This window comes from Nicotiana tomentosiformis, chromosome 11 (assembly GCF_000390325.3).
Source record: "Nicotiana tomentosiformis chromosome 11, ASM39032v3, whole genome shotgun sequence".
Classification (NCBI taxonomy): Eukaryota; Viridiplantae; Streptophyta; class Magnoliopsida; order Solanales; family Solanaceae; genus Nicotiana; species Nicotiana tomentosiformis.
Window position 1 is genome coordinate 53,988,489 of NC_090822.1, and position 25,852 is coordinate 54,014,340.

The following is a 25,852-nucleotide window of genomic DNA, read 5'->3' on the forward strand; positions in this document are numbered from 1 at the left end:
CTTGGCCAAACATTAATTACTACTCAAAAGTGCTTTTCAAATTAATTAGCCAAACACAAACTGCTTCTCACCAAAAGCACTTTTTGGAAAAGTACTTTTGAGAAAAACACTTCTCAAAATAAGCTGATTGTAGAAGCTTGGCCAAACAGGCTAGTATATGCAAGCTGTTTTTCACATTTTACGGTATCTGAAGTCTTCTCCGGGCAAAGGTCTCTTTTTGTCCAAACATGGCCACCTCCTGATTAATGTACGCTCATAGGAGGACTCAAATTCTTAGAGAAGCAAGAAGCAAAGTGTAGTTGCTAGATCAAGTGCAGAGGTAGAATATAGATATGGCCTAGGGTGTTTGTGAATACAAAAGCTACTAGAGGAATTGAGATTGTCTCACAAAGGGAAACTTTACTTATATTGTGATAAAAAGGCTGGAATTAGTATAGCTCATAATCCTAGTCAACATCACCAAACACATGTTAAAATTGATCGACACTTCATTAAAGAAAAGATTACAAGTAGTGTCTTGACTTTGCTTCATGTGTCATCAGAGAAACAGCTAGCTGATGTGTTTACAAAAGAGGTCAACAAAAAATCCTTCACTAGTTTACAAGTTGGGCATGTGTGACATACTTATTTTCTATGTAATATTTTTGACTTATTCATTTAATAAGTCATATACTAGATCTTATTTAATTTGAATAGGTCATAGGAACCTTGCATAAGTAGCATGTTTTTGAGATGTAAATTGACATATCGAAATATAAAGAAGCTTTTTTTGTTTCTCAAATTCTACAAATTGTTAACTGCTTGTTGCTGGAACAAAATCATGACCAAAACTTTTTTTCAGGCCATTACTTTAATATCCCAAGTCCAATCTTCTTTCTCATAGGATGGACATTGCCGATCTTCAACAAATATTAATGAGAGAATAACTATTTACATTTTTTTGGCTTTAAAAAAAATAATGATAGAAAAAATTAAGACAAGAACTTTTGTTCTTATCTAATATAATTTGTACTATATTTTCATTCGTTTCTTGCTTCTTTTTTTGGGTGATTTAGTTAAGTATCTTAATTAGGGAAATGAGGACTTTAAAATTATGTTTTTTGGTGTTATGTCAAGTTCCATTAAAGAAGTTGCAACAGAAGTGCTAGAAGTGCTAGACGTGCCTATAGGTCTAGGAACTCGACCAAGAAATTCGGGTGGTGGAACGAGGAGGTACACAGAGTTATTAAAGCTAAAAGAGATTGTTATAGGAAGTTGCCAGGCAGAGAAACCTTTGAAGAATACAAAAGAGCTAAGAAGGAAGCTAAGAAGGCTATTAGTAAAGCCCGAGTGGAAGCTCTAGATGGCTTCTACCAAAAGCTAGGGACAACAGAAAGGAAGAAAGAATTGTTTGAACTAGCACAATTGAGAGAGAATAGAGATAAGGATTTTCAACCAGGTGAAGTATTAAAGACAATTCTCAACAAGCGTTGATAGGAGATAACAAGATCAATAAGAAATAGAGAGGATATTTTGACTAACTATTCAACACGAACCAAGAGGATAGCATTTTAGACCTCCATATGTATGTGCATGATAGAAACTTTAGTTATACCCATACAATTAGGCCGACATAGGTAAAAGATGCCATGAAAAATATGAAGATCAGAAAAGCTCGTAGTTCAGATAGTATCCCTATAGAGGTTTAAAAGTGTCTTGGGGAGGTTGGAGTAGTATGGCTCACCGATTAATTTAATGTCATACTAAGAAGTGGTAGAATGTCCGAAGAGTGGAGGAAGAGTACCATGTTTCCAATCTATAAGAACAAAGGAGAAATTTCAAGTTATGCGAATTATCAACAACAACAACAACCCAGTATAATATCACTAGTGGGGTCTGGGGAGGGTAGTGTGTACGCAGACCTTACCCCTACCTTGGGGTAGAGAGACTGTTTCCGATAGACCTTCGGCTCCCTCCCTCCAAGAACTCTCCACCTTGCTCTTGGGGTGACTCGAACTCACAACCTCTTGGGAATAGAGTGTAGACTTAGGAATACAACAAGAGTGATAGAGAACTAGTTTGAATTTATGCCTTGTAGGTATACAACAAAGACTATAAGTTTTGCTAAGACGATTGATAAAAATTTATCACGAAAGGAAACAAAATTTACACATGGTGTTCATTGACATAGAGAAAGCATATGATAGAGTACCAATGGAGAAGAAAATAATTTCATATATTTATATATAAATATCATAAAGGTCATGTATGAAGGAGTTGTCACTAGCGTGAAAACAGTAGTAGGGATATAGAGGAATTCTCCATAATAGTGGGTTTACACTAGGATTCTGCATTGAGCCCTTACTTATTAACCCTAGTTATATATGAGTTAACCATCACAATACACGATGAGGTCCCATGGTGTATGCTATTTGTTGATGTGCATGCTGACGAAACTAGAGAGGGTGTCAGCCCAAGCTTGAGCTATAGAAAAGCACCTTAGAGAGTAAGGGTTTTAGGATAAGTAGAAGTAAGAATGAGTACAAGCACTATAAGTATAATCAGCATGAAAATAACGAAATTGAAGTGAGACAGGATGGGACCGCGATGCCAACATGCAAACAATTTAGATATATAGGCTCGTTGTTTCAAGAGAATGGAATGATTCACGAAGATGTTACTCATAGGATTAAAACTGAATGGTTGAAATGGAAAAGTGTTACCAGGGTATTATGTGATAGAAGGATACCTACCAAAGTGAAAAGTAAGTTCTATAGAATAACTATAAGACCGGCTATGTTATATGGTAGTGAATGTTGAGCTGCTAAAGTCTAACATATCCACAAGATGAGTGTTGTGAAAATACAAATACTAAGATGGATGTGCGGTCATAAAGATTAGATAAGATTAAAAATAATCACATTCGCCAGAAGGTGCACGTAGCACGCATTGAGGATAAAATGAGAGAAGGCCCCTTGAGATGGTTTGATCATGTCCTGTGTTAACCTATAGATGCACCGACCAGTAGGTATGAAACTATGGTGGGGAAGGTGTTAAAAAGGGATGGGGTAGACCTAAAATCACATGGAAGGAAGTTGTCTCGAAAGACAACAAATCCTTAGAATCAAGGAGATTTAAGGCACAATACAACAACAACAACAACAACCCAGTATAATCCCACTAGTGGGGTCTGAGGAGGGTAGTGTGTACGCAGACCTTACCCCTACCTTGGGGTAGAGAGGTTGTTTCCGATAGACTCTCGGCTCCCTCCCTCCAAGAACTCCCCACCTTGATCTTGGGGTGACTCGAACTCACAACCTCTTGGTTGGAAGTGGAGGTTGGAAGATTTAAGGTACAATGGAAGAGGAAAATCCATGTGGGAGATAATAGGGAATACGTTTTAGACTTGGTAGCGAACTTTTAATATTATTACATATTAATATTAATCTATATTATTATAAAAGCATGAATACAATGTCGGTTTGCAAAAATAACCTTATAATATTAAGCATAATAACTCATAATAAAAGGACATAACCGAAATTCTAGATATTAGCCTTATAATCCTATTAGTTTTAGGACATAATACTAAAACTATGAAATCCTATTACTTTTAGGATATTCTTCTTAAAAATTCATATTACTAATTTAATTTGAAAACGTAATATAATATCCGTCCTGTTACTAATTTAATTTGAGAATATATTATATTGTCTAAACTCATTTAGAAAAGGAGAGCCTATATTATTATAAAAGCATAAATACAATATTAATATACCAAAATAGCCCTCAAATATTAAGCGGAAGAACACATAGGGAAATGACATAACTGTAATAACTTATTTTTTGGACTACAATACCTTCTATGTTAATTTTTAATATTTAAAATTTTGTCTATTAAATTCTTATTAAAAATATGTAGGAAGGTTTAATAAAATTAATTTCATAAGAATCCTCTGTATTGGCAATACATTACCACTCCATAATGTCCAATACCAAGAAAAAACAAAAGTAATATTAAATGGACTGCATAAAGAGTTGAAATTGAGAAAAAGATACCCCCACTTTAATATATTTTTATTTTATATTTAAGCTATTTTCCTACTCAAATAATATTTTTTTGTCAATTTTTCGTGTGATTTTGAAAAAAAACAATTATTAAACAACAACTAACAAAATATTTAAGAATATAAATGTGTGAGAAAGAAAAAAAATGGTTGGTAAGAGTCAATACCACTAATGATTTTACAAACATAACGATCTAAAAGTGAAATGTCATATCAATCTTTTACTCTTTGAAAATAAAATTTATGGTGGATAAAATTATAATTAAGATTAAATATTCAAAACAAGAGATGAACTAATATTAAGATCTGAATCAACATAAAATAAATTATTTTTTATGTTAAAACCAGATAATTAAATCTTTTAATTAATTATTTAGCAAGAGAATCCAGTTCAATTATTTTTTAAATTCATCATATGAGTAATTCTTATTCAAGTTTAAAAACAACTTAGGGTACATAAATTTATTCCATAAAAAGAGCATTAGAACAAAAAGTAAAAAGGATAGTATATTATAAAGAATCAAAATGCTATACAAGTGTCTAAGGAAGCACAATCAAAGCTAAATCTTAATCAAGAACAAGCTTTCAAGACTACATTATAAAGAGTCGACTTTGGTATAACGAGATTATTCTTTGTAGATGCCTCCGGCGGAATTGAAATAATATTTCTATGTCATGCATTACTTGCAAATATCATATTAAGAGACATGACATTATTAGCGATAATAGCAAGTGGTGTACCAACAACAATTTTATTGTGAGGTCACCCACTTTAGATTTGATATACCTCTTCAAACAACTTAAATAACCATCACAAATATATCAAAGTAGAGCAATGGTGCTAAATTTATAAGGAAAGCAAAATTGATAATATGGGATGAAGCACTTATGGCTAAGTGTCAAACGATTGAAATAATTGCCCGGAGTTCTAGAGATATATTGGATATTAATGAACCTTTTGGTGGAATTAATAGTTTGAGAGGTGATTTCTGTCAAGTACTACCAATAGTTCCAAAATCGACAAAAGCAGAGACTGTAAAAGCTATCTTGCCAAAGTTATACTTCTAGCCTCAAATGAAAAAGATTCAACTGACAAGAAATATAAAGTAAGAACAGATCCAGTATTCATTGTCTTCTTGCTTCGTGTCAGAAACAAAGAAGAGCATCCAATAAAAGATGATTTGGTTCTTCCTGGACACTTGGTTATCAATCCCAAGAGTAATGGTAGTGCATTTAATAAGAGAAATATTTCTATCATTAGATTAAAACGCATTTCGTGCAAATCGCACGATAGAATTAAAAAGATATCTTAACTAGCAGAAATGAATATATTGATCAACTAACTAAAAGGTTGATTGAAAAATTTTATAGTAAAAATAAAATGTTTTTCAGCTTTTAACTCAGCAGAAAATGATACCAATAATTACTACCAAGAAGAAAACTTAAATACTTTAATACCAAATGGCCTTCTACTATACATATTTGTTGTCAAGTTTATTATTTCTTACGTATGTTAGTGTCACCACTCACCATATATATAATAGACTAAGTTAAAATTGATATTCCATTGTATATAGGTTAATTTTGAAGAAAAATATGCCCATCATGCTACTGAAAAACTTAGATACGCCGAATAGCTTATGTAATAGCACACAGATGGTATATAGAAGTTTTAACAATAACCTCATACATGCAAAAATTATGATACTGGTCAATGTGCTTCTAAGTATATTCTTATCCCTAAATTCAACTTTCGTCTTCCGAAACTAAGAAATATCCTTTTAAATTTGTGTGAAAATAATTTTCAGTATGTTTATGTTTTGCAAATATAATAAATAAAGCAAAAGGACAAACATCCTAAATATTGGACTATATTTACCGCAATATGTTTTCTTGCACGAACAACTGTATGTTGCACCTTCAAGGGGGATATCAAGATCGACAACAAGAATTCTGGTTAAGGCAGAGCAACCAAAGCATTAGGAGAAAACATACACAAAAAAATATTGTCCACAAAGAATTGTTCGTTAAGATACCATCATATTAAATACTTTTAAACTATAATACATAATTATCTAACTAACATGACAAAATTGATCATTTGTGTAAGTTTTGATGATGTTCTTTTATTTTAAATTCATGTATTATGCTAATGTAATAATATCTTTCGGCATTTAGATGATTGTTATATTATTAAACATAAAATTTCTCTCATTGATTAAATTTTATTGTTCCTTCATATAAATGATATTTAAATCTTCACGTGTCATTATTAATACTAATATTTATATAAATATACTTATATTGTTTTTTTACTTTCACATTATTTTATTTCGTAATGATGATAATATGAGTTGAGCTTAAAGAAGAAATGAGAATTCGTATCGTCGACCCCAATTTGTTTGGAACTGGGGCATAATAGTAGTAGTTGTTGTTGTATGTTTCAAAGCATGCAAGTGGGACCTATGAGTCCATTTGTCAAGTAATAAAATATCCTCAGACAAGTGATATTAGTTATGTGACATACAAAACAAGATTTCTCGTCATTTCGTAAATAAAAATTGCAAAATTCAACTAGCGATGAAAAATAGATTTTTCGAACTTTTTTTCTGGTATTTATAACATTGCTTCGTCATAAATGTCCTCCAAACGCAAGAATAATCTGGTAATGTACGTTGTTTGTTGCGTAAGATCGTAGGTTAACTAGCACACAATCACACACGAAGCAAATAGAGAAGAAAAAACAACACAAGGATTTAACGAGGTTCAGCTAAGCCTAATTCTCAAGACAGAAGCAGAAAGAGTTTTCCACTATGAATCAGGAGAAAAGCACAATACAATCTATAGAATCTCAAACTACAACCCCTATATATAGATCCCAAATAGTCTCAAACCTACAAGAGAAAGGTTTCCCAATTTGACAAGGACAATAGATTTTCCTTTCCCAAATCTATTAGGACAATGGGTTTTCCCAAACCTATAGGGATTATGAGTTTCCTAAAAAATACAAGGAAATAATTCAAGCCACCAATAACAAATTTTCCCCTTGGCTTGAATTCTCTTCATCAACAAGCACAACGTTTCTCTGCCTTGCCCTTAGCCCTCGCAAGGGCTCTACCCATTGTCACACACATCAACCAAGTCTAGGCAACACCTAAACTTGTTAAGAGACTCAATCTCCTCAGCCATAGCACTAATCTGTCGAGTTGGTTCTATACTCGGAATAGTTTCTGGATAGCTATAACACTCAAACTCATCAACGGTCTCTGCAACTGCCAAAATGAATCCCACAGGATTCGTATATCCAAGAAGATTCCCATCAACCACGTTTGCAAACATTTGCGGTCGATTGATCACTCTCTTCTCTCTGCTTGTTGCAATGTTATATGGTTGATGTTGCACAGGTGCATTAATATTATCATCTTGATCAATATTTTGCACCTCCTCCACTTCCTTTACTTTAGAATTACTGGGCTGGGCTAGTGGAGATTCAATTTAAGCTCTATGTGGTCACTAACACCACGATTTGTTTCTGCTATTGCCTTCTCCCTCTGACTGTCCAATGAGGCAGATTCATTGAATGTTACATCCCTACTGATAATTAGCTCTAGAGCCTTTTGATCTGTGCACCACAATCTATAATCTTTCACTCCAGTTGCATACCATAGAAATATGCATTTCGTTGCCCTCGGCTCAAATTTTCCATCCCTCAAACGAGCATAAGCAGGACAACCAAATATCCTTAAATTTGAATAATCAGCAGGCGAACCGGACTATACCGCAAAAGGAGTTTTGAACTCAATAGTTGTGGATGGAGATCTGTTGACCAAATAACAAGTTGTATTGATTGTTTCAGCCCAAAAATCCTTGCTAACACATGAGTGTGAAAGCATGCTCCGTGCCCTATCACAAAGCATTATGTTCATACGTTCTGCAACACCATTCTGTTGTGGTATTCCAACACAAGTGAGGCGTCTCACTATGCCCTCTCTGCTACATAAATTAGCGAACTCAGAATTGCAAAATTCCAACCAGTTGTCAGTTCGAAAACACTTCACTTTTCTTTTCGTCTGCTTCTCAACCATCGTCTTCCATTTAACAAATGTCGGAAATGCCTCATCTTTTGTTTTCAGAAAATACACCCACACCATCCTTGAGTCATCATCAATCAAAGTCATAAAATACATGGCACCACTCTTGGAGAACTCTGTTTGGACCCCACAAGTCTAAATGTATATAATCTAACTTGTCTCTGGTCATGTGCTCGGCCTTCTTGCTGAACTTTACCGTTGTCTATTTATCAAACACACAATGCTCACAAAAATTCAAAACTTGATTTTTATACCCATTCAGCAAATTCTGCTTACTCAACAAAGACAATCCCTTATCACTTATATGACCAAGTCGCAAGTGCCACAACTGAGACTGATTCATATCACTTTTCCCAGAAGCTACAGTACTTTCCTCTTCAACTACACTGGCCTGAAGATGATACAATTTGGAATGCAGCTTACCCTTCATGAGTACCATAGAGCCTTTACACACTTTAAGTATTCTATTCTCGGAGTGAAACTTACACCCTTGATATTCCAATGTCGAAAGAGAAATCAAATTTCTCTTTATCCGAGGAACATGCCAACACTCAATGTTTCTGACAATTCCATCGAACATTCTCAAACTGATGTTACCAATCCGCTCTACTGGTAATGGATTATCATCTCCCATGTAGACAGTCTCACTCATTTGCTTGTAAGTTGCAAACCAATTCTTGTGTGGACACATGTGGAAAGTAGCACAAGAATCAAGAACCCAAGAATTTTGCCCATGACTAGAACTCACATCACAGACTTCCCCTACATAGTCACTATCATCAGAAGTATTGCCAGTGTCAACAACATTTGCCGAATTATCTATTTTCTGCTTCCCTCTTTTCTCTTTTAGCTTGGGACAATCTCTCTTGTAATGACCTTACTCCAACCACTCATAACAATTCTGCTTCCTTGCTCTAGACTTCGATCTGGCGGTGGACATTTTCCTGTTAAAGTCTTTTTGTTGTGTTCTTCCTCTACTCACAAGATTCTCGCCCTCAATTCTGCTGTCTGGAAAGCTCTTTTTCAACTCTTTAGATTTTAGCGCATTACTAACATTTTCCAGTGAAATGTTGTCTTTCCCATATAGCAGCGTATCAGCAAAAGTATCATAAGACGGTGGTAAAAAACATAATACAATCAAGGCTTGATCATCACTCTCAATTTTGATATCCACGTTCTTCAGATCCATTATAATTGAATCAAACTCATCAAGGTGAGTTTTAACAGGTGTACCTTCATTCATACGAAGATTGTATAACCTTTTTTTTTCAGGTAGAGGCGGTTTGTCAGCGATTTCCTAGAATACAGATCTTCCAACTTCTTCTATGTTGTTGCTCCAGAAGCTTCTTCAGCGATTTCCCGAAGAACGTTATTTGTAATGCTCATGAAGATCACACTCAAATCCTTCTCCTTCAAGTCTGTCTTCTCTGTCTCTTTCATCTCTTCAGGAAAATCCTCATCAATTGCCTTCAGACTGAAACTAGAACCCCGTCAAATTTCTCTACTTCGTATTTCGTTGAAGACGATACATCTTAACCCTAGATTATACGTAGAAACTCGAACCTTGCTCTGATACCAATTGTTACGGAAGATCGTGGGTTAACTAGCGCACAATCACACACAAAGCAAATAGAGAAGAAAAACAACACAAGGATTTAACGAGGTTCGGCTAAGCCTAATCCTCGAGGCAGAAGCAAAGAGAGTTTTCCACTATGAATGAGAAGAAAAGCACAATACAATCTATAGAATCCCCAACTACAACCCCTATATATAGATCCCAAATAGTCTCAAACTTATAAGAGAAAGGTTTCCTAATTTGACAAGGACAATAGTTTTTCCTTTCCAAAATCTATTAGGACAATGGGTTTTCCCAAACCAATAGGGATTATGGGTTTTCTGAAAAATACAAGGAAATAATTCAAGCCACAAATAACAAATATTACTGAAAACAAAGAATAATCTCGTAAGGTCCCTCATACCTACTGCAAAGCTTTACTTTGAGTAAAAGGAAAACATGTACTAGTAGTTTGTTCTGTTGGTCCGTTGCATGAAGTCCTTATTTAGCTATACTCTTTTAGTATGCAGTCATTTTTCCATGGAACTATAAAGAAATGTACTGTAAAATTTCGTAATAGTTGTAGTACTCTAAAAGTTCCTAATAGTTTGCAGTTCTCTATATAAAATCAATTTCGCAAACTAAGAATCAAGGAAATGCAAACTAACCTGCTCGACAATAATATTCAAGGACTGCAATGAAACGAAAACCTCTTCAAGAACTGATGATGCAACATCTATTGCTGCTGTAGAGCAGTAAGAGGACCTGTCAATTGCGGCCCATGTTTCTTTTCCATCCCTGTAGTATTTCTTTTCACGTTTAGTGTTAAAAGTTATAATAAGAAACTCCAAACACATCATATATCATAGAAGAGAAACTCCAAAAAACAAAATATAAGAGGGAACTTCCCTGACATACTTTATTACACTCTTCAAAAGGTAAAATTCAACTTCAATCCCTACATTCATGACCTGAAAATATAGATATGCATTAGATCAATAATATCTTTCAGCTCCTGTACAAAAGATCTTAAAACATACCAAGCCAAATTCATCTTCTAAAATTGTTGAAAATCTACGAAGCACATCCTTCGGACAGTACTGCCATGCTTTACCAGGTTCAGTTAACATGTCAACCAAAACCATTTCTTGGTTTCTTACCCTGTATCAAAAGGTGCACATAAACATGCATGATTGCAAATGTGTAAACTCTTGAATAGTATCAGTCCAAGTTATAGAGAAACTTGATAAGTTAATTGAACAGTTGCCAAGCCAAGGTCCATATCTTTCTCGCTGACAAGACAAAACAATGAAATAATTAGACATGAGTTTGTCCACAACTTCAAACTATTCAACTAAAAATTATTTAGTTTGATGCTATATTCTGCCCATTTCCTAGTTTGATGCTATATTCTGCCCATTTCCTACAAGTTGTCAAAGTAGCTGTATATCACATAGTATAATGAGAATTTAAAAACCTTCATCAATAGAGCGCTCTCTCTCTCTCTCTCTCTCTCTCTCTCTTTCACACACACACAAAAAACCAAAAATACCTAAAAAGAGATCACATTTATATTATTTATGAATTGATAGGTTGTCAACCTTGATTTCGTATTGATTTATAAATACGTCAGTGAATTGAGTGGATTGGTCATTTGGAAATAAGTTTATAGTTGTTGGCTCGAAAGGTAAGGGATGGCTTAATCCGCAACCTGTTTTCCTAACATTAGATGTTTAGAGCAAATTATGCACAAGTTGCTTCTAGATTTTAGAACTTGCATGATAAATGTCTCTTAAGTTGTTTTCGTGTTCGTTTAGACTTATCAGTGAGCTTATTGTGTTTGCGTGATTAAGGTCGGGTAGTTGCAACTTATCTTATTACTTATTTGCCTTTAGTATATCGTAGGTTACTGTGGCTGTGGGGGAGGATGGTGGATTAAGGACATGTCCTCGGGTAGGTAAGGGAGTGGGGCAGGGGGCAGGAGGTGGGGCAGGGGGCAAGGGTGGTAAGGGGCATAAGGGAGCTATTAGGTTGAGAATTGGATCTTGGAACATAGGGACTATGATAGGGAAGTCTATAGAATTAGCTAAGATTCTCCAGAAGAGAAAAATTAATATAGCTTGTGTCTAGGAGACTAGGTGGGTAGGGTCTAAGGCGCGGGAGGCGGACGGGTTTAAACTGTGGCACTCAACAGGTAAGAGGGGTAGGAACGGAGTGGGCATCTTGGTGGACAAGGATGTCAGGGATCTAGTGGTAGAGGTTGGGCGGGTGAATGATAGGCTGATGGCTATTAAATTAGTGGTCGGAGGGCGTACTTTGAATGTTATTAGCGCTTACGCGCCCCAAGTGGGCCTGGATGAGGAGGTTAAAAGGCAATTTTGGGAAGATTTAGATGAGGTTGTGCGTGGTATTCCGCCCACTGAAAGGATATTCATAGGAGGGGATTTTAATGGGCATATTGGGAGGTCTGCTGGGGGCTATGATGAGGTGCATGGCGGCTTTGGCTTTGGGGTCAGAAACGGAGGAGGTATGTCGCTGTTGGATTTCGCTAAGGCATTTGATTTGGTGATAGCAAACTCGAGTTTTCAGAAGAGGGAAGAGCACTTGGTTACCTTCAAGAGCACGGCGGCCAAGACCCAAATCGACTATCTCCTTCTCCGGGGGTGTGATAAAAGTCTGTGTACTGATTGTAAGGTTATTCCGAGTGAGAACCTCACGACCCAGCATAGGCTTTTGGTGATGGACTTAGACATCTTGCTAAAGAGGAAGAAGAGGGTTGGGTGTGGTCGACCGAAGATCAGGTAAGGAGCTCTGACTAAGGACAAGGCTCAGGAGTTGCAAGAGAAGTTGTTGGTTGTAGGGGCTTAGGGGAGTAGTGGGGACGCGAGTAGTATGTTAACGAGGACGGCGGACTGCATTAGGGAGGCTGCGAGAGAGGTGCTAGGGGTCTCTAAAGGTTACGCTGGAGGCCACAAAGGAGACTGGTGGTGGAATGAGAAGATCCAAAGGAAAGTAAAAGCCAAGAAAGCAGCATATTTGAAGTTAGTAGAGAGCACCGACGAGGAGGAGAAGGGTATAAGAAGGCTAAGAAGGAGGCGAAGTTGGCGGTCACGGAGGCTAAGACTGTAGTGTTTGCTCGTTTGTATGAAGAACTGAGGGACAAAGGCATGGGCATAAAGTTGTTTCGGCTGGCTAAGGCGAGGGAGAGGAAGGCGAGGGATCTGAACCAAGTAAGGTACATCAAAGACGAGGACGACAGAGTTTTAATGGATGAGGCATAGATCAAGCGAATGTGGCAGACATACTTCCATGAACTCCTGAATGAAGAGGGGGATATGAGCATTGTGATGGGCGATTTGGAGCACTCTGAGAGCCATTGTGATTTTAGGTAGGGTAGGCGCTTTAGTTTCGAGGAGGTCGCAGGGGCGGTGCATAAGTTGAGCAGGGGCAGAGCGACCAGGCCAGATGTGATCCCAGTTGAATTCTGCAAGTATGCGGGTATGGCTGGATTGGAGTGGCTAACTGGGTTATTTAACATTATTTTTAGGACGAAGAAGATGCCCGAGGATTGGAGGTGGAGTACGATGATCTCGTTGTACAAGAACAATGGAGATATCCAAAATTGCAATAACTATAGGGGTATCAAGTTGCTTAGTCACACTATGAAAGTGTGGGAAAGGGTGGTCGAAGCGAGGGTTAGAAAGACGGTGTCTATTTTCGAGAAGCAATTCGGTTTCATGTCGGGACGTTCGACTACGGAAGCCATCCATCTTGTTAGGGGGATGGTGGAATAGTACAGGGATAGGAAGAAAGATTTGCATATGATGTTTATTGACCTAGAGAAAGCGTACGACAAGGTCCATAGGGAGGTCCTTTAGAGATGCTTGGAGGTTAGAGGTGTTCGTGTAGCGTACATTAGAGTGATTAAGGAATGTATGATGGAGCTAAGACTCTGGTGGGGACAGTGGGAGGAGACTCAGAACATTTTCCAGTTGGGATGGGGTTACACTAAGGATCTGCGCTCAGCCCGTTCTTATTTACTTTGGCGATGGATACTTGATGCGTCATATTCAATGGGGGGTTCCATGGTGTATGTTCTTCGTTGACGACATAGTGCTGATTAATGAGACGCGAGGCGCTGTCAACGAAAAGTTAGACGTTTGGAGACAGACCTTATAGTCTAAGGGCTTCAAGTGGAGCAGGACGAAGACGGAGTAACTAGAGTGCAAGTTCACCGTAGTGTCAGGGGGAGCAGATATAGACGTGAGGCTTGATTCACAAGTCATCCCCAACAGAGGAAGTTCCAAGTATCTCGGGTTAGTTATCTAAGGGGACGGGGAGATTGACGAGGATGTCACACACCGTATAGGAGCGGGGTGGATGAAATAGGGGCTAGCATCTGGCGTCCTGTGTGACAAGAATGTGCCACCAAAACTTAAGGGTCAATTCTACAAGGCGGCGGTTAGACCGGCTATGTTGTATGGGGCAGAATGCTGGCCAGTCAAGAACTCTCATATCCAGAAGATGAACGTAGCCGAAATGAAGATGTTGTGATGGATGTGAGGGTACACTAGGTTGGACAAGATTAGGAATGAAGATATTCGGGAGAAAGTGGGTGTGGCCCCTATGGAAAATAAGATGCGTGAAGCGAGGCTTAGATGGTTCGGGCATCTGAGAAGGAGCCTAGATGCCCCAGTAAGGAGGTGTGAACGGCTGGCGCTGGCAGGTAGGAGAAGAGGTAGAGAGCGGCCTAAGAAGTACTGGGGAGAGATGATCAGGCAGAACATAGCGTGACTTTAGCTTACCGAGGACATGGCGCCCTTGACAGGAGGGTATGGAGGTCGAAGATTAGGGTAGAAGGGTAATAGGTCGTCGTGTGTTTTTCTGATTTGTTTCGGGTTTATTAGGGCTAGCTGACTAGTACATTATCTTCGATTCTTAGAATGTCAGTATTAGGGTTGTTTTGGTACTATCTTCCGCTTCGATTTTCTAGTACCCTATCATGTTTCTGCTTGTGGTTATTACTTTTGCTATTGCTATTGCTATTGCTATTGCTACTGCTTTCTTCCATTTATTCTTTCTCCGGTCCTTACATTGTTGATATCATTTTCCTGGCCTTGTTGTTGTTATTTATTTGTTCCTATTCTTCCTCTCGAGCCGAGGGTCTTTCGGAATTAGTCTCTCTGCCCTCCAGGGTAGGGGTAAGGTCTGCATACACATTACCCTCCCCAGACTCCACTTGTGGGATCCCACTGGGTTGGTGTTGTTGTTGTTCATGATAAATGTCTCCATAGCCAAGTTTCTTTTTCTTTCGCAATTTTGCATGGTGGGACAAGTCACAGAAAAGCAATTACAGTTTCATATCTGCATGTCTAAGTTATTTTGAATCTTGGATACGAGTTTTATACTCAAGTTTTAGATGCTTTATGATGTTCACAAGCATGCTACCTATGAATGTGTTCTGAGTCAAGTAGGAACTAGTATTTGAGTATTACTATATGAATTGTATTTTCAAGTGAAGATATATTTACTAATGTCGTGCATATGACACTTGCTTAAGAACAGAATAAGATAGGGACAAAGTGTAAGTGCTAATGAACAATCTAAGTGCTAATAAGCAAAATAATGTCCCAGCTAATAAAGGCATTGTCAGATTATAGTTAACCAACTGACAGGAGTTGTGTGGATTACAATTCAAATGCTCATAATACCGAGTCTATCATGCCTACTAGTTGACAAGGGTGGTGTCAAATTATTCCAACAAGCTTAAGCTAACAGACGGAGAATAATCTAAGAATAAAAACAAGCTAAGAGGCAGTACAAGGAAAGAACCAAAATCAATTTTAAATATGTATATATATGGTGTTGAAACAGCATAACGGTTTTCTTTTAAAGCATGTTGTATAAATTAGCTCTTCTCATGTGGTTTTTTATTATGTTATCACTTGTTCAGTCTTGTGACTCACTCTTTGTGTTTACATGTATTACAAATACAGGTATGGATCCCGCACCTCAGTAGTGAGCTGAGATATTGAGCAGTTACAGTCAGAGTATTCTGATGAGTACCACATTGTCTGTTGGAGCCTTAATTTATTCCAACATATTGTTTCTATTACAATTTTCTGCTGAGTTCTAAAGGATAATCCTAGTGTTTGCTCCATGAACTCATTGAAGTGTCTTCAATTATGTTGGGATTTTCTAATTGAAGTTTAAGCCAGTATAGTAGAATTTTGAGACTGATTTTATTGCTTTTAGCTATCTGAAAACCTTGTGGTTATGAACGTTATTGATGCATTTACGAATTATTTGAATGGAGTTTGGTACACTGATACAGATTTGAAGATGGGAGATTCTGTAGATATTCCTACAACTTAAGCAGGTTTACTAGGCGAGTCTAAATCACCTAGTACCAGTCACGTCCCTAGTTTGAGTGTTGATTAGCATGATTTCAGGAGATTTGATTATATTTTGGAGATCTGATTTTATTCTGATTTTATTTGATTTGATTTGATAGCTGGATTGATTGTATAGATTTATTTTATTTCCTTAATTAGCGTTAGAGACTTTGTATAAATTCACTTGCTCATGGGATGTAAACATACACAGAAATACAAGAAGCCTTTTCTTCTTCTCAAAAATCTACAGTTGCTCAAGGGGAGTCTAGATTAGTCTGTCGACTTCGTCAATCTCCTTATAGTCTCAAGCAGTCTCCCAAGGCATGGTTTGGTCGTTTTCGAACGTTGTCCAACAATTTGGAATGACCCGAACAAATGCTGATCATTCTGTATTCTATAGGCATTTATCTAATGGCAAATGTATTTTTCTAAATGTTTATGTTGATGATATTGTTATCACAGGTGATGATCATGAAGTTATTGCCCAACTTAAGCAGCATCTTTCAAGTCAATTTCAAACTAAGGATTTGGGCATACTAAAATATTTTCTAGGCGTTGAGGTGGCACAATCTGGCAACGACATTGTCATCTCACAAAGGAAGTATGCCTTAGATATTTTGGAAGACATTGGCATGTTGAACTGCAAACCTACGGAGACTCCATGGATCCAAATACTAAACTTGTTTCAGGATAGGGGGAGCCTCTAAAAGATCCAGCTAGATATCAGAGACTTGGTGGCAAACTCAACTATGTTACGATTCACAACACCTGACATCTCATTTGTTGTAAGTGTGGTTAGCCAGTTTCTACGGTCACCTTGTGATAGTCTTTGGAATGCAATAATTCGCATCCTAAGATATGTCAAAAGTTCTCCGGGATAAGGTTTATTGAGTGAAAACAAGGGACATACACACATTGTTGTGTATTCTATGCAAATTGAGCAAGTTCTTCCTCTAATAGACGGTCCACTTCAGGTTATTGCATTTTAATTGGATGCAATCTAATATCCAGGAAAAGCGAAAAGCAAGATGTGGTGGCTCGGTCAAGCACAAGGCAGAATATTGGGGTATGGCATTGGCTACTTACGAGCTTATATGGCTAAGGCAACTTTTACAGGAGATAAGGTTAGAGGGGACGAGCTGACGAAATTGATTTGTGAAAATCAAGCCGCATTACATATCGCTTCGAATCCAGAATTTCATGAAACAATGAAGCATATTGAAGTAGATTGTCACTTCATTCGACAAAAGATTGAGTCCAGGTGCATGTTATGAGTTTTGTCAACTCAAAAGACATTGCATATGCCCTCACAAAATCACTCTTGAGCGTTCAGAATTGGCAATATCTGTAGTAAGCTAGGAGCATACGACATGTACGCTCCAGCTTGAGGGGAAGTATTAAATATGGTAAGAATTGATACTATGTAAAGACAGAAAGATACACAAAATTGTAATTAACTAATTACACAAATCCCTGTAATAAAGTGATTAGGAGATTTTGTAGGCTTGTAATTGTAGTTTTTCCTTATTTGTATTTTTGTCAAAGTTTATTTAAACCCCAGCAGCTTGAGGGAATAATTAAGCACTCTATTCCCCGTCTTTCTTCTCCTCCTCTTTCTCAGAAATAATTGCTGAAACTAAAGTATATCCTTAAACATGAAGTTAGAAAGCCAAAGATGGATTATTTCTTGAGAAACAAAATATTCAAAGGACCTATCAGAAAAAGATAGAACGTTAGCTAGCAAATCGACCTTTACAGTGAAGAATATTCGAAGCTGTATTATGAAGAAGGAAAAGACTTAGGATCGGACAATGTATTGATGTAATAACCCAAGCTTAGTTGACTTCTATTTGCTCTGTTGATATGGGTGAAGGCTCAATTTCATATATACTTTGAGTGTTTGAAATGATCAGGAACTGATTCCCTTTTGTTGGAAATCGATTGAGACATGTTTAATGGGTTTAAATGTAACACCCAAAGCCTCCATATAGGTCTTAGAGGTCATTTGAACTCTCTTCATGTCAAAATATCACGTGTAAATGTTGTTTTAAGAGTTTAATAGGCTAGAAATTCACACAAGTGAACCCAACATAGATTTTGGAGATTGAGTTATTTTTCACAGCTAATTTGTATGGGCTTTCATATTTAGAGGTTGGATAAAGCAACTAATAGTTTAGTTGATAGAATCATGGGAGAACCTAGAAAACTAAAACCCTAGGATTTGAAATATGAGAAAATTGGAATACTGGTGGTTGATAATAGATTCAGCAAGCTACTATGTGGGTGACCTTAGTTGAAGCTTGGCGTCATATTAGAGGTTGCAAGTGAGTGGGGACCCTCTCCTTGGCTTGATTTCAAGGCTTTTACTTTAAAACAATGTGATTCTTACTTGTGGTGTCGGGACTCGGGACATGCTTATATGTGTACTTGGCTAGTTTTAATGGAACTATAGGCTATATATGTAACATACATGCGATGAATGTATTAAAGAATTGTTATTTTATATTGTGAATCATGTTGTACTTGCATATAAGTGATTTATTTTATATGTGATGGAATATAAGCATATACTTGAGATAACTTATCCGACTGCTTAGATAACTTACTAGAAGCATTGAGCATTGTAATAATGCTATGAGGGTCTGTATTTGTTAAGATATGAAGGTACATACTTGAACTACTATACAAACAAACATAATATACTCACCCATGTCGTGGAGCTTACTTATAATCAAACTAATACACAAGACATATATAATGTGCTTACTCCTATGGTGAAGCTTATTTATAACCAACCCACCTAGACGAGGGTTGACGGCATACCAGGGTCCCTAGTTTCTCGAGGATTTGGAGAGCAGTCACCTGGTCAAAAGACATTTCATAAACCTTATTGCTATATTACGAATAACTAGTATTGAAAGTATGGTACTTCTATTTGTATTAGCTAGTGCCAATTAGAAGTATCATACTTGTAGTCGTATTAGCTTGTATATGGAATATGTGCTATGCATGTTTTCAAACTTTATGTTCCCAGTCCGCCTTGATTGGCCAACCATTCACTGAGTCTGTAAACACTACTGTATTGACATTTTGGCACAGACATTGACGAGGCTGCGCTGCTGGGGACTGGCCATCACCAGAGGGAGACTCCAATATTTATTGACTTGTTGCTTTGACTGCTTTATAAAGACACTTGTTCTATAGCTTCTCTTGTACTTAAAGTCCAAACCTTAGGACTTTAGTAAGAAGATATTTGTATACATTTGAATTGGGTTCTCAATGACTTGTTGGAATTTAAATTGTGATCGCATTTAAGTTACTACTTCTACATGTGTGCTAAGTTTCATGTTATATTCGTATTAGGATTAGTAGCTGTCACAGGATCTATGGGCAGCCCCACAAATAGGGGAGATTCTCTTATTCAAGGGAAATACTTGGGCATAGACTAGCTTGGGAGCCAATACCTAGGCGTCGGTCATGGCCTGGAGTTGGGTCATTGATTGGGACAGGTATCAACTTTGTAATCAGAGTATTTAACTACAGAATATTTAGGTAGATGAAAGGAACAACTGCCTACAAGCTTCTTCATAAGAAGTCTCTTGCAAAGTTATGGGATATTTTGACATGAATTTGTTGGTGACCCTTACACTCAAGGATCACTTGCAGAACTGGGTTCACTGTCGGGTCAACCACAACTCGTGGTGTAGTAAAAGACAGATAACATTCTCACTTTCGATAACCAAGTAGGAAACCAAGTAGAGAAAAGGCAATACAAAAATTACATGGTTAGTGCTGCTCATGAGCTATTTAGATAAACTAATGAGAGACCTAGTGGCACTAGAATGTACAATTTCACTTTTTTCGAGATAAAGCTGTTTGGAGTAAAATTGAAATGAACCAATTAAGATAGAAGAGCAAGTAGCAAACATATTAAGAAAAGAGTTTAGACATCATGATGTTTGCACAATTTCAGGAATTGCTTGGAATGATCTGAAGGACAACTGAAGTAGATCCTAATGGGAAGTATTAAAATTAGCAACAACTTAATGTCCAAGATTTACAGTGAGAACCCCTGGTACAAAAAGGAGAACAGTGTGGTAAGAACAGTAAACGGACTCTAAAAGTGAGTACTTGAAAAGCAAATGAATGTAACAAGATTTCATGCAATTATCCCTCACCATATATGCTACCATTGCATCTTTTTTTTTTTTTTTGAATAACCGTGGTGTCAGGGCCAGCTTGCACGCACCTCGACTAATTTTACGGGATACCTATTACCTCCCACCAGCAACAGGTACTAGGTAACTCTATCCACCACGGCTTGGACAAATAAGAAGAAATCACCTAGTGTTTTTTGTCTCCACTGAAATTTGAACCTGAGAACTCTGGTTCTCAACCCACTTTAGTAACCACTAGGCCACACCCTTGGGTGCATATGCTACCATTGCATCTTCTTGATAGGGATGACCATCTCACCATATGCTACCATTGCATCTTATATGTAAGGATGACCATTTCGGTTGGGAATGAAAGAGTAATAATGAGAGTTGATAGAGATAAGTGCACAATGAGAGAAATAGAAAGTTGATAAGGGCTATAATGACTTAGTAAATAGAAACTGAGATGCAAAGCTTGTAAGGCAGAAGCTGATCTTTAACTAGCAATAGCATAATTGAAACTGCAAGCATTGAATTCTCTTCAACACCGATTGACACATGGAGTTCTGCCCACCCTAGATATGGGTTAGCGGGACATTTCACAAAACTGAAAATGTTCTATGATGATTCTAGAGAGGCAATAAGGATAGAGTTGACACTATCCCAGCGCTAACCACGGAAAGCATGAACGGGTGTCTTCCCTAATCTTATCATTATGACTTGTCGAAGGAAATATAAGGACAACATGCATATTTTAGCTTAAAACCAAGAAGATAAATGAAAAAGTTGAATATATATATCAAGCAATAATACATAGATTTGCAAGTAGTACCAGGGGAGTCTGCATTTGGTTGATACATCAGGAACAATTCTGACCTCACCCGAGGGGGAGAGTGAATTTTCCTCGCAGAGATTATCTGTTATTGAACTGAGTCGCATACATTCAACAGTTAAGCCAAGACCATGCATTTTCACAGAACTATAGAAGCGTTGTTGTGGAACAGCCTGTAAGTGATGCACAAGAAATTAATAAATTTTATCAACTTTTGACTAAAGCAGGGAAATACCGATTAACATTCAACACGAATCATGTTGTAGCGGTAATCACAAAGTCCTGAAAACTTAACCAACGAATGAACTTGTTGTACTAGACCTTGATTAAACATCATATTATATAATAGCAGATCTATGCTAGTGGAAAATAATTTGCAAAAGGATTAATTGGTGTGTCAACTTTCAAATTCCAATAACAAAATGTTCAAATAATCAGTTTGGCCAATCTTAGCCGAGGAGGAAAATTCAAATAATGTAATTAATAATAACACTACAAAGTGACATAGCTAGGAAACAGAATATATCAACTGTTATTGAAAATAACTCACTAAATCAATTGATAATGATAAGTAAACACCAGAGCATTTTTATTTCAAAAAAATAGTAACACCAGCATGGCTGGATTTGTGTAATTGCAGGACTACGCCATCTTTTTTTAAGAACAGGGAATATAGTAAAGCTTGTTCAATCGCAATATATGATATATGACCATTAATCCTTCATGAAATCAATTTCTCACATGTCACCACAAGATATATCGTCTTTATTTTCTGAGACAACTTCCTACTTGAGGTAACATGAAATAGCAACTTTGTGTAGTCATTTGCTTTCATATTGTTATAGTAAAGCAATCTTTCACTAGTTTCTTGATACTCCAATCGAAATTCTCTAATTAGTGTGAGAGCTTTAATCAGACAAAAGAATATGGAGCTCTAGTAGATTAATCTCCATTCTGGTTGTTATTTGTTTAACCATCCAACATATGAACCTAGTAATTAAAACCCAGCCATACAAATCTTTGAACCTCATATTTCTTCCTGGCCTGGGCTAGCATATGGATCTATGCCAATCAATAAGCTTTTGAGAGGAAAAGAAGGAAAAACTAGAGAACGCCGTTTATACACAATCATTAGAGAACATAAACTGTAAACTAATGGGAATAACTCCCTTAATAACTCCTAATTAACATCATTTTTGTTGTAAATTAATGCAAACCTACAAAAGAATGAAGCAACGATTGACGATGTATACATCAATCAGAGGCTAACTAGGCTGGTGGGATGAAATTGCAGTCTATTACCCGTCACTTGTGATTAGGCAATAGTAACCTGGTGTTAAATCCCTACCCTCCACATGCGCTCTGAATTGAACAGGTGGAACACAGGTCATGAGGCTGGCACATACTTACTCCTGTTGTTTTTCTTAAACCTGATAAGCCATCCCATGATCCAGCTTGTAAGTTCAATCAACCATAACAGGATGCTAAAACTAACACCCAAGAGCTAGAGAAATAATTAATGTTCATAGGAAATGCTGAAGGTTTTAGAGATTTTTCATGGTACCAGAAATGCTGAGGATGCAGTTATTTGGAATGGAGGAAACACCAAAATGTTTTCAGTCAGCTCTGCATACTTTTTGCTTTCAGTATCAGTTTGGCCATGAAAATATATATGGAAGATAAAAGCCCCATTTAAGGTCACATGCTTCTCTTGGTTAGTTGGCAGGAAAGCTTGTCTGACTCATGAAGTTTTGCGGAGAAGAGGGGGATTCCTCTGAGCTCCAGATGTTTTTTGTATCAGAAAGTAATAGCCATCTCTTCTTGCATTGCAAGGTAACTGATATATTGTGGCAGTTATTCTGTTCCCTAGCAGGAGTACAATGGGTAATGGCAAAGAATACCAAGGACCTTTTGTGGTTGACATTAATAAAATAAGGAATAGACAGAAGCTACAGTGGAGAATGGTCCCAACTGTATACGGTCGAAATAGATTTCGGCCTTCGCATGTCCGATCGAGTTCGAATGATAATCGATCGAAGTGCGACTTCGAGATGGGTTCCGAAGATGGAACAAGCAAGCTTCGAACCCAAGGGGTCGATCAATGTCGAGTTCGATATTGTTATCGAGCTCGAATCCAAATCGAACTATGACGCAGAGTAAAGCTATCAAGCTCATGATCCAGAGACCAACCAACATTGACCCCGAATCAATTCAAGGGTCCGAGTCAGAATCGAGCTTAAGCCAAAGATCGAGAGCTCGAGTTAGAATCGGACTCAAGCCGAGATCAAGAGCCCGAGTCAGATCGGACTTACAGACAAAAGCCGTTGCAATCCCACTAAGATGACAGAATCTTGGCAGGAATTGTGGAAATGTTGGGTTATCATGGATCTCCCATTGAGTATTTTTTAATTATATTTAAAGTAAGATCCCTCTACTATAAAGAGGAGTTTTTATCATTTCTGGCAGCAGAGTTTTTGGAGCTCACATTGTAATTGAAGCACCATATTCTCTTATATTCGAGAGTTATTCTTTTAAGCCTCATAAACTGATCCATCTTGCTTAATCCCAAAAAATCGCTTTCGTTACAACTGTGTTTATTTTGTCTTTTCCTTTTATCCTTACAGTTTGTATTGAACTATATCACATATCCTTAGAACTACGAATAAATTCAACGATATCCGTTTTTCGGGTAAATAATTTGGCGCCCACCGTGGGGCTAAGGATAACAGTGGTTATTTGATGCGAATCTGAAAAAACACGCCATTGTGCTTTGCGCTTGTTTCCGAAAATATCTTGAATTTCGGATTAGCTACGACTAACCATCAATCAAATAGCTTCACCAATCGATAGCGGGGCCGGTCTTCAAGACGAAAACAACAACCTGACACCCAGTACTGAAAGACCACTTGTGAACACCGTTGGAGCTCGAATCGGAGCGCCAATTGATATCAATTCGCATGTAGCCATCGAGGCGAACCTACATGCTGAACCCGAGAATAGCATCCATGGTGGCACTCGGTCTGCAGCTCGAGATACTCATAACGTCGAGGAAAACGGCGTTAGCTTGCGTTTGATTTTCGAAATGTTGCAAGCCCAACAGGCAGCAATAGTTCAGTTGCAGAGCCAAACCCAGCTACAAAGCAGGCCGGAGCCCAATCCACCCCGAGAAATCACCCACAGAACGGAACCAGCCATAGTAAAGTCAAATGAGTAAGAATCGGGGACTACTCCCGAAATTGCTAAATTGCTCGAGGAACTCACAAAGCGAGTCGAAGCCAACGATAAAAAGTAGAAACTTATAACTCTAGGATCGATCAGATCCCGGGAGCTCCACCAATGATAAAAGGGTTGGATTCGAAAAAATTCGTGCAAAAACCTTTTCCCTCGAGCGCAGCCCCGAAACCAATCCCCAAAATATTCTGTATGCCCGAAATTCCCAAATATAACGGAACGACCGATCCCAACGAGCACGTCACTTCTTACACATGTGCCATCAAGGGCAATAATCTAGAAGACGATGAAATCGAATCTGTGTTGCTAAAAAAATAAAGAGAGACCCTCTCGAAGGGGGCAATGATTTGGTATCATAACCTACCGCCAAATTCCATCGACTCGTTCGCCATGTTAGCAGATTCTTTTGTACAAGCACATGTCGGCGCCATAAAAGTTGCAACAAGGAAATCGGACCTCTTAAAGGTAAGACAAAAGGATAACGAGATGCTGAGGGAGTTCGTATCTCGTTTTCAAATGGAACGAATGGACTTGCCATCAGTCACAGGCGATTGGGTTGTTCAGGCTTTCACTCAAGGTTTGAACGAGCGAAGTTCGACGGCTTCACGGCGATTAAAGCATAACCTGATCGAATACCCAGCCATCACATGGGCCGATGTGCACAATCGGTACCAATCGAAAATTAGGGTTGAAGATGATCAATTGGGGTCTGAACCCGCTATTCGGATTGGGGATCGATACCAACCGTACAACGGAAGCCACAGAGTCAGTGAATCGAGACATAACCTCAGGCAAAATAACAAAAGAAGTGATCGAGGTCAAGGGTCCCGGGGGCTGATAAACAGAAGTAGTTTCGATAGGCCTGCCGGATCTAAGGAAGCACCTCGGTTATCGGAATATAACTCCAGCGTTGATGCATCCACCATCGTATCGGCTATCGGACGCATCAAAGACACTAAATGGCCTCGACCCATGCAGACCGATCCTGCCCAGAGGAATCCCAATCAAATGTGCGAATATCATGGCACCCATGGCCACAGAACGGAAGATTGCAGGCAACTAAGAGAGGAAGTAGCCCGGTTATTTAACAAAGGGCACCTTCGGGAATTTTTGAGCGACAGGGCGAAGAACCATTTTAAAAACAGGGATTTCGGCAAGCAAAACAAACAAGAAGAACCACAGCACATCATTCACAAGATCATCGGTGGCGCCGATACCCCTCAGGGACCAGTGCTTAAACGCACTAAAACATCGATTGTGAGAGAAAAGCGATCTCGAACTCAAGATTACACACCCATAGGAACTTTGTCCTTCAATGATGAAGATGCAGAAGGAGTCATACAACCTTATAACGATGCACTGGTAATATCCGTACTCATGAATAAAACTAAAGTTAAGCGTGTGATGATTGATCCAGGTAGCTCGGCCAACATCATCAGATCGAAGGTCGTAGAACAGCTCGGCCTGCAGGACCAGATCGTACCTGCAACCCTGGTTCTAAACGGATTCAATATGGCATGTGAAACCACCAAGGACGAGATAATT

At 38.0% G+C, this 25,852-nt stretch overlaps 1 protein-coding gene across 1 annotated transcript in view; it reads right to left on the reverse strand.

Annotated features, from left to right (window-relative positions):
- LOC104094343 (protein fluG-like) overlaps window positions 1–25,852 on the reverse strand; it is an 84,895-nt gene that overhangs the window by 15,341 nt on the left and 43,702 nt on the right. Inside the window, exons 10-13 of the mRNA XM_070188562.1 lie at window positions 21,077–21,249; window positions 10,733–10,853; window positions 10,611–10,663; window positions 10,361–10,490 (exon numbers count right to left, since the gene is read on the reverse strand). Of these exons, the coding sequence (XP_070044663.1) occupies window positions 10,361–10,490; window positions 10,611–10,663; window positions 10,733–10,853; window positions 21,077–21,249 (477 nt within the window). The remainder of the gene's footprint in view (window positions 1–10,360; window positions 10,491–10,610; window positions 10,664–10,732; window positions 10,854–21,076; window positions 21,250–25,852) is intronic.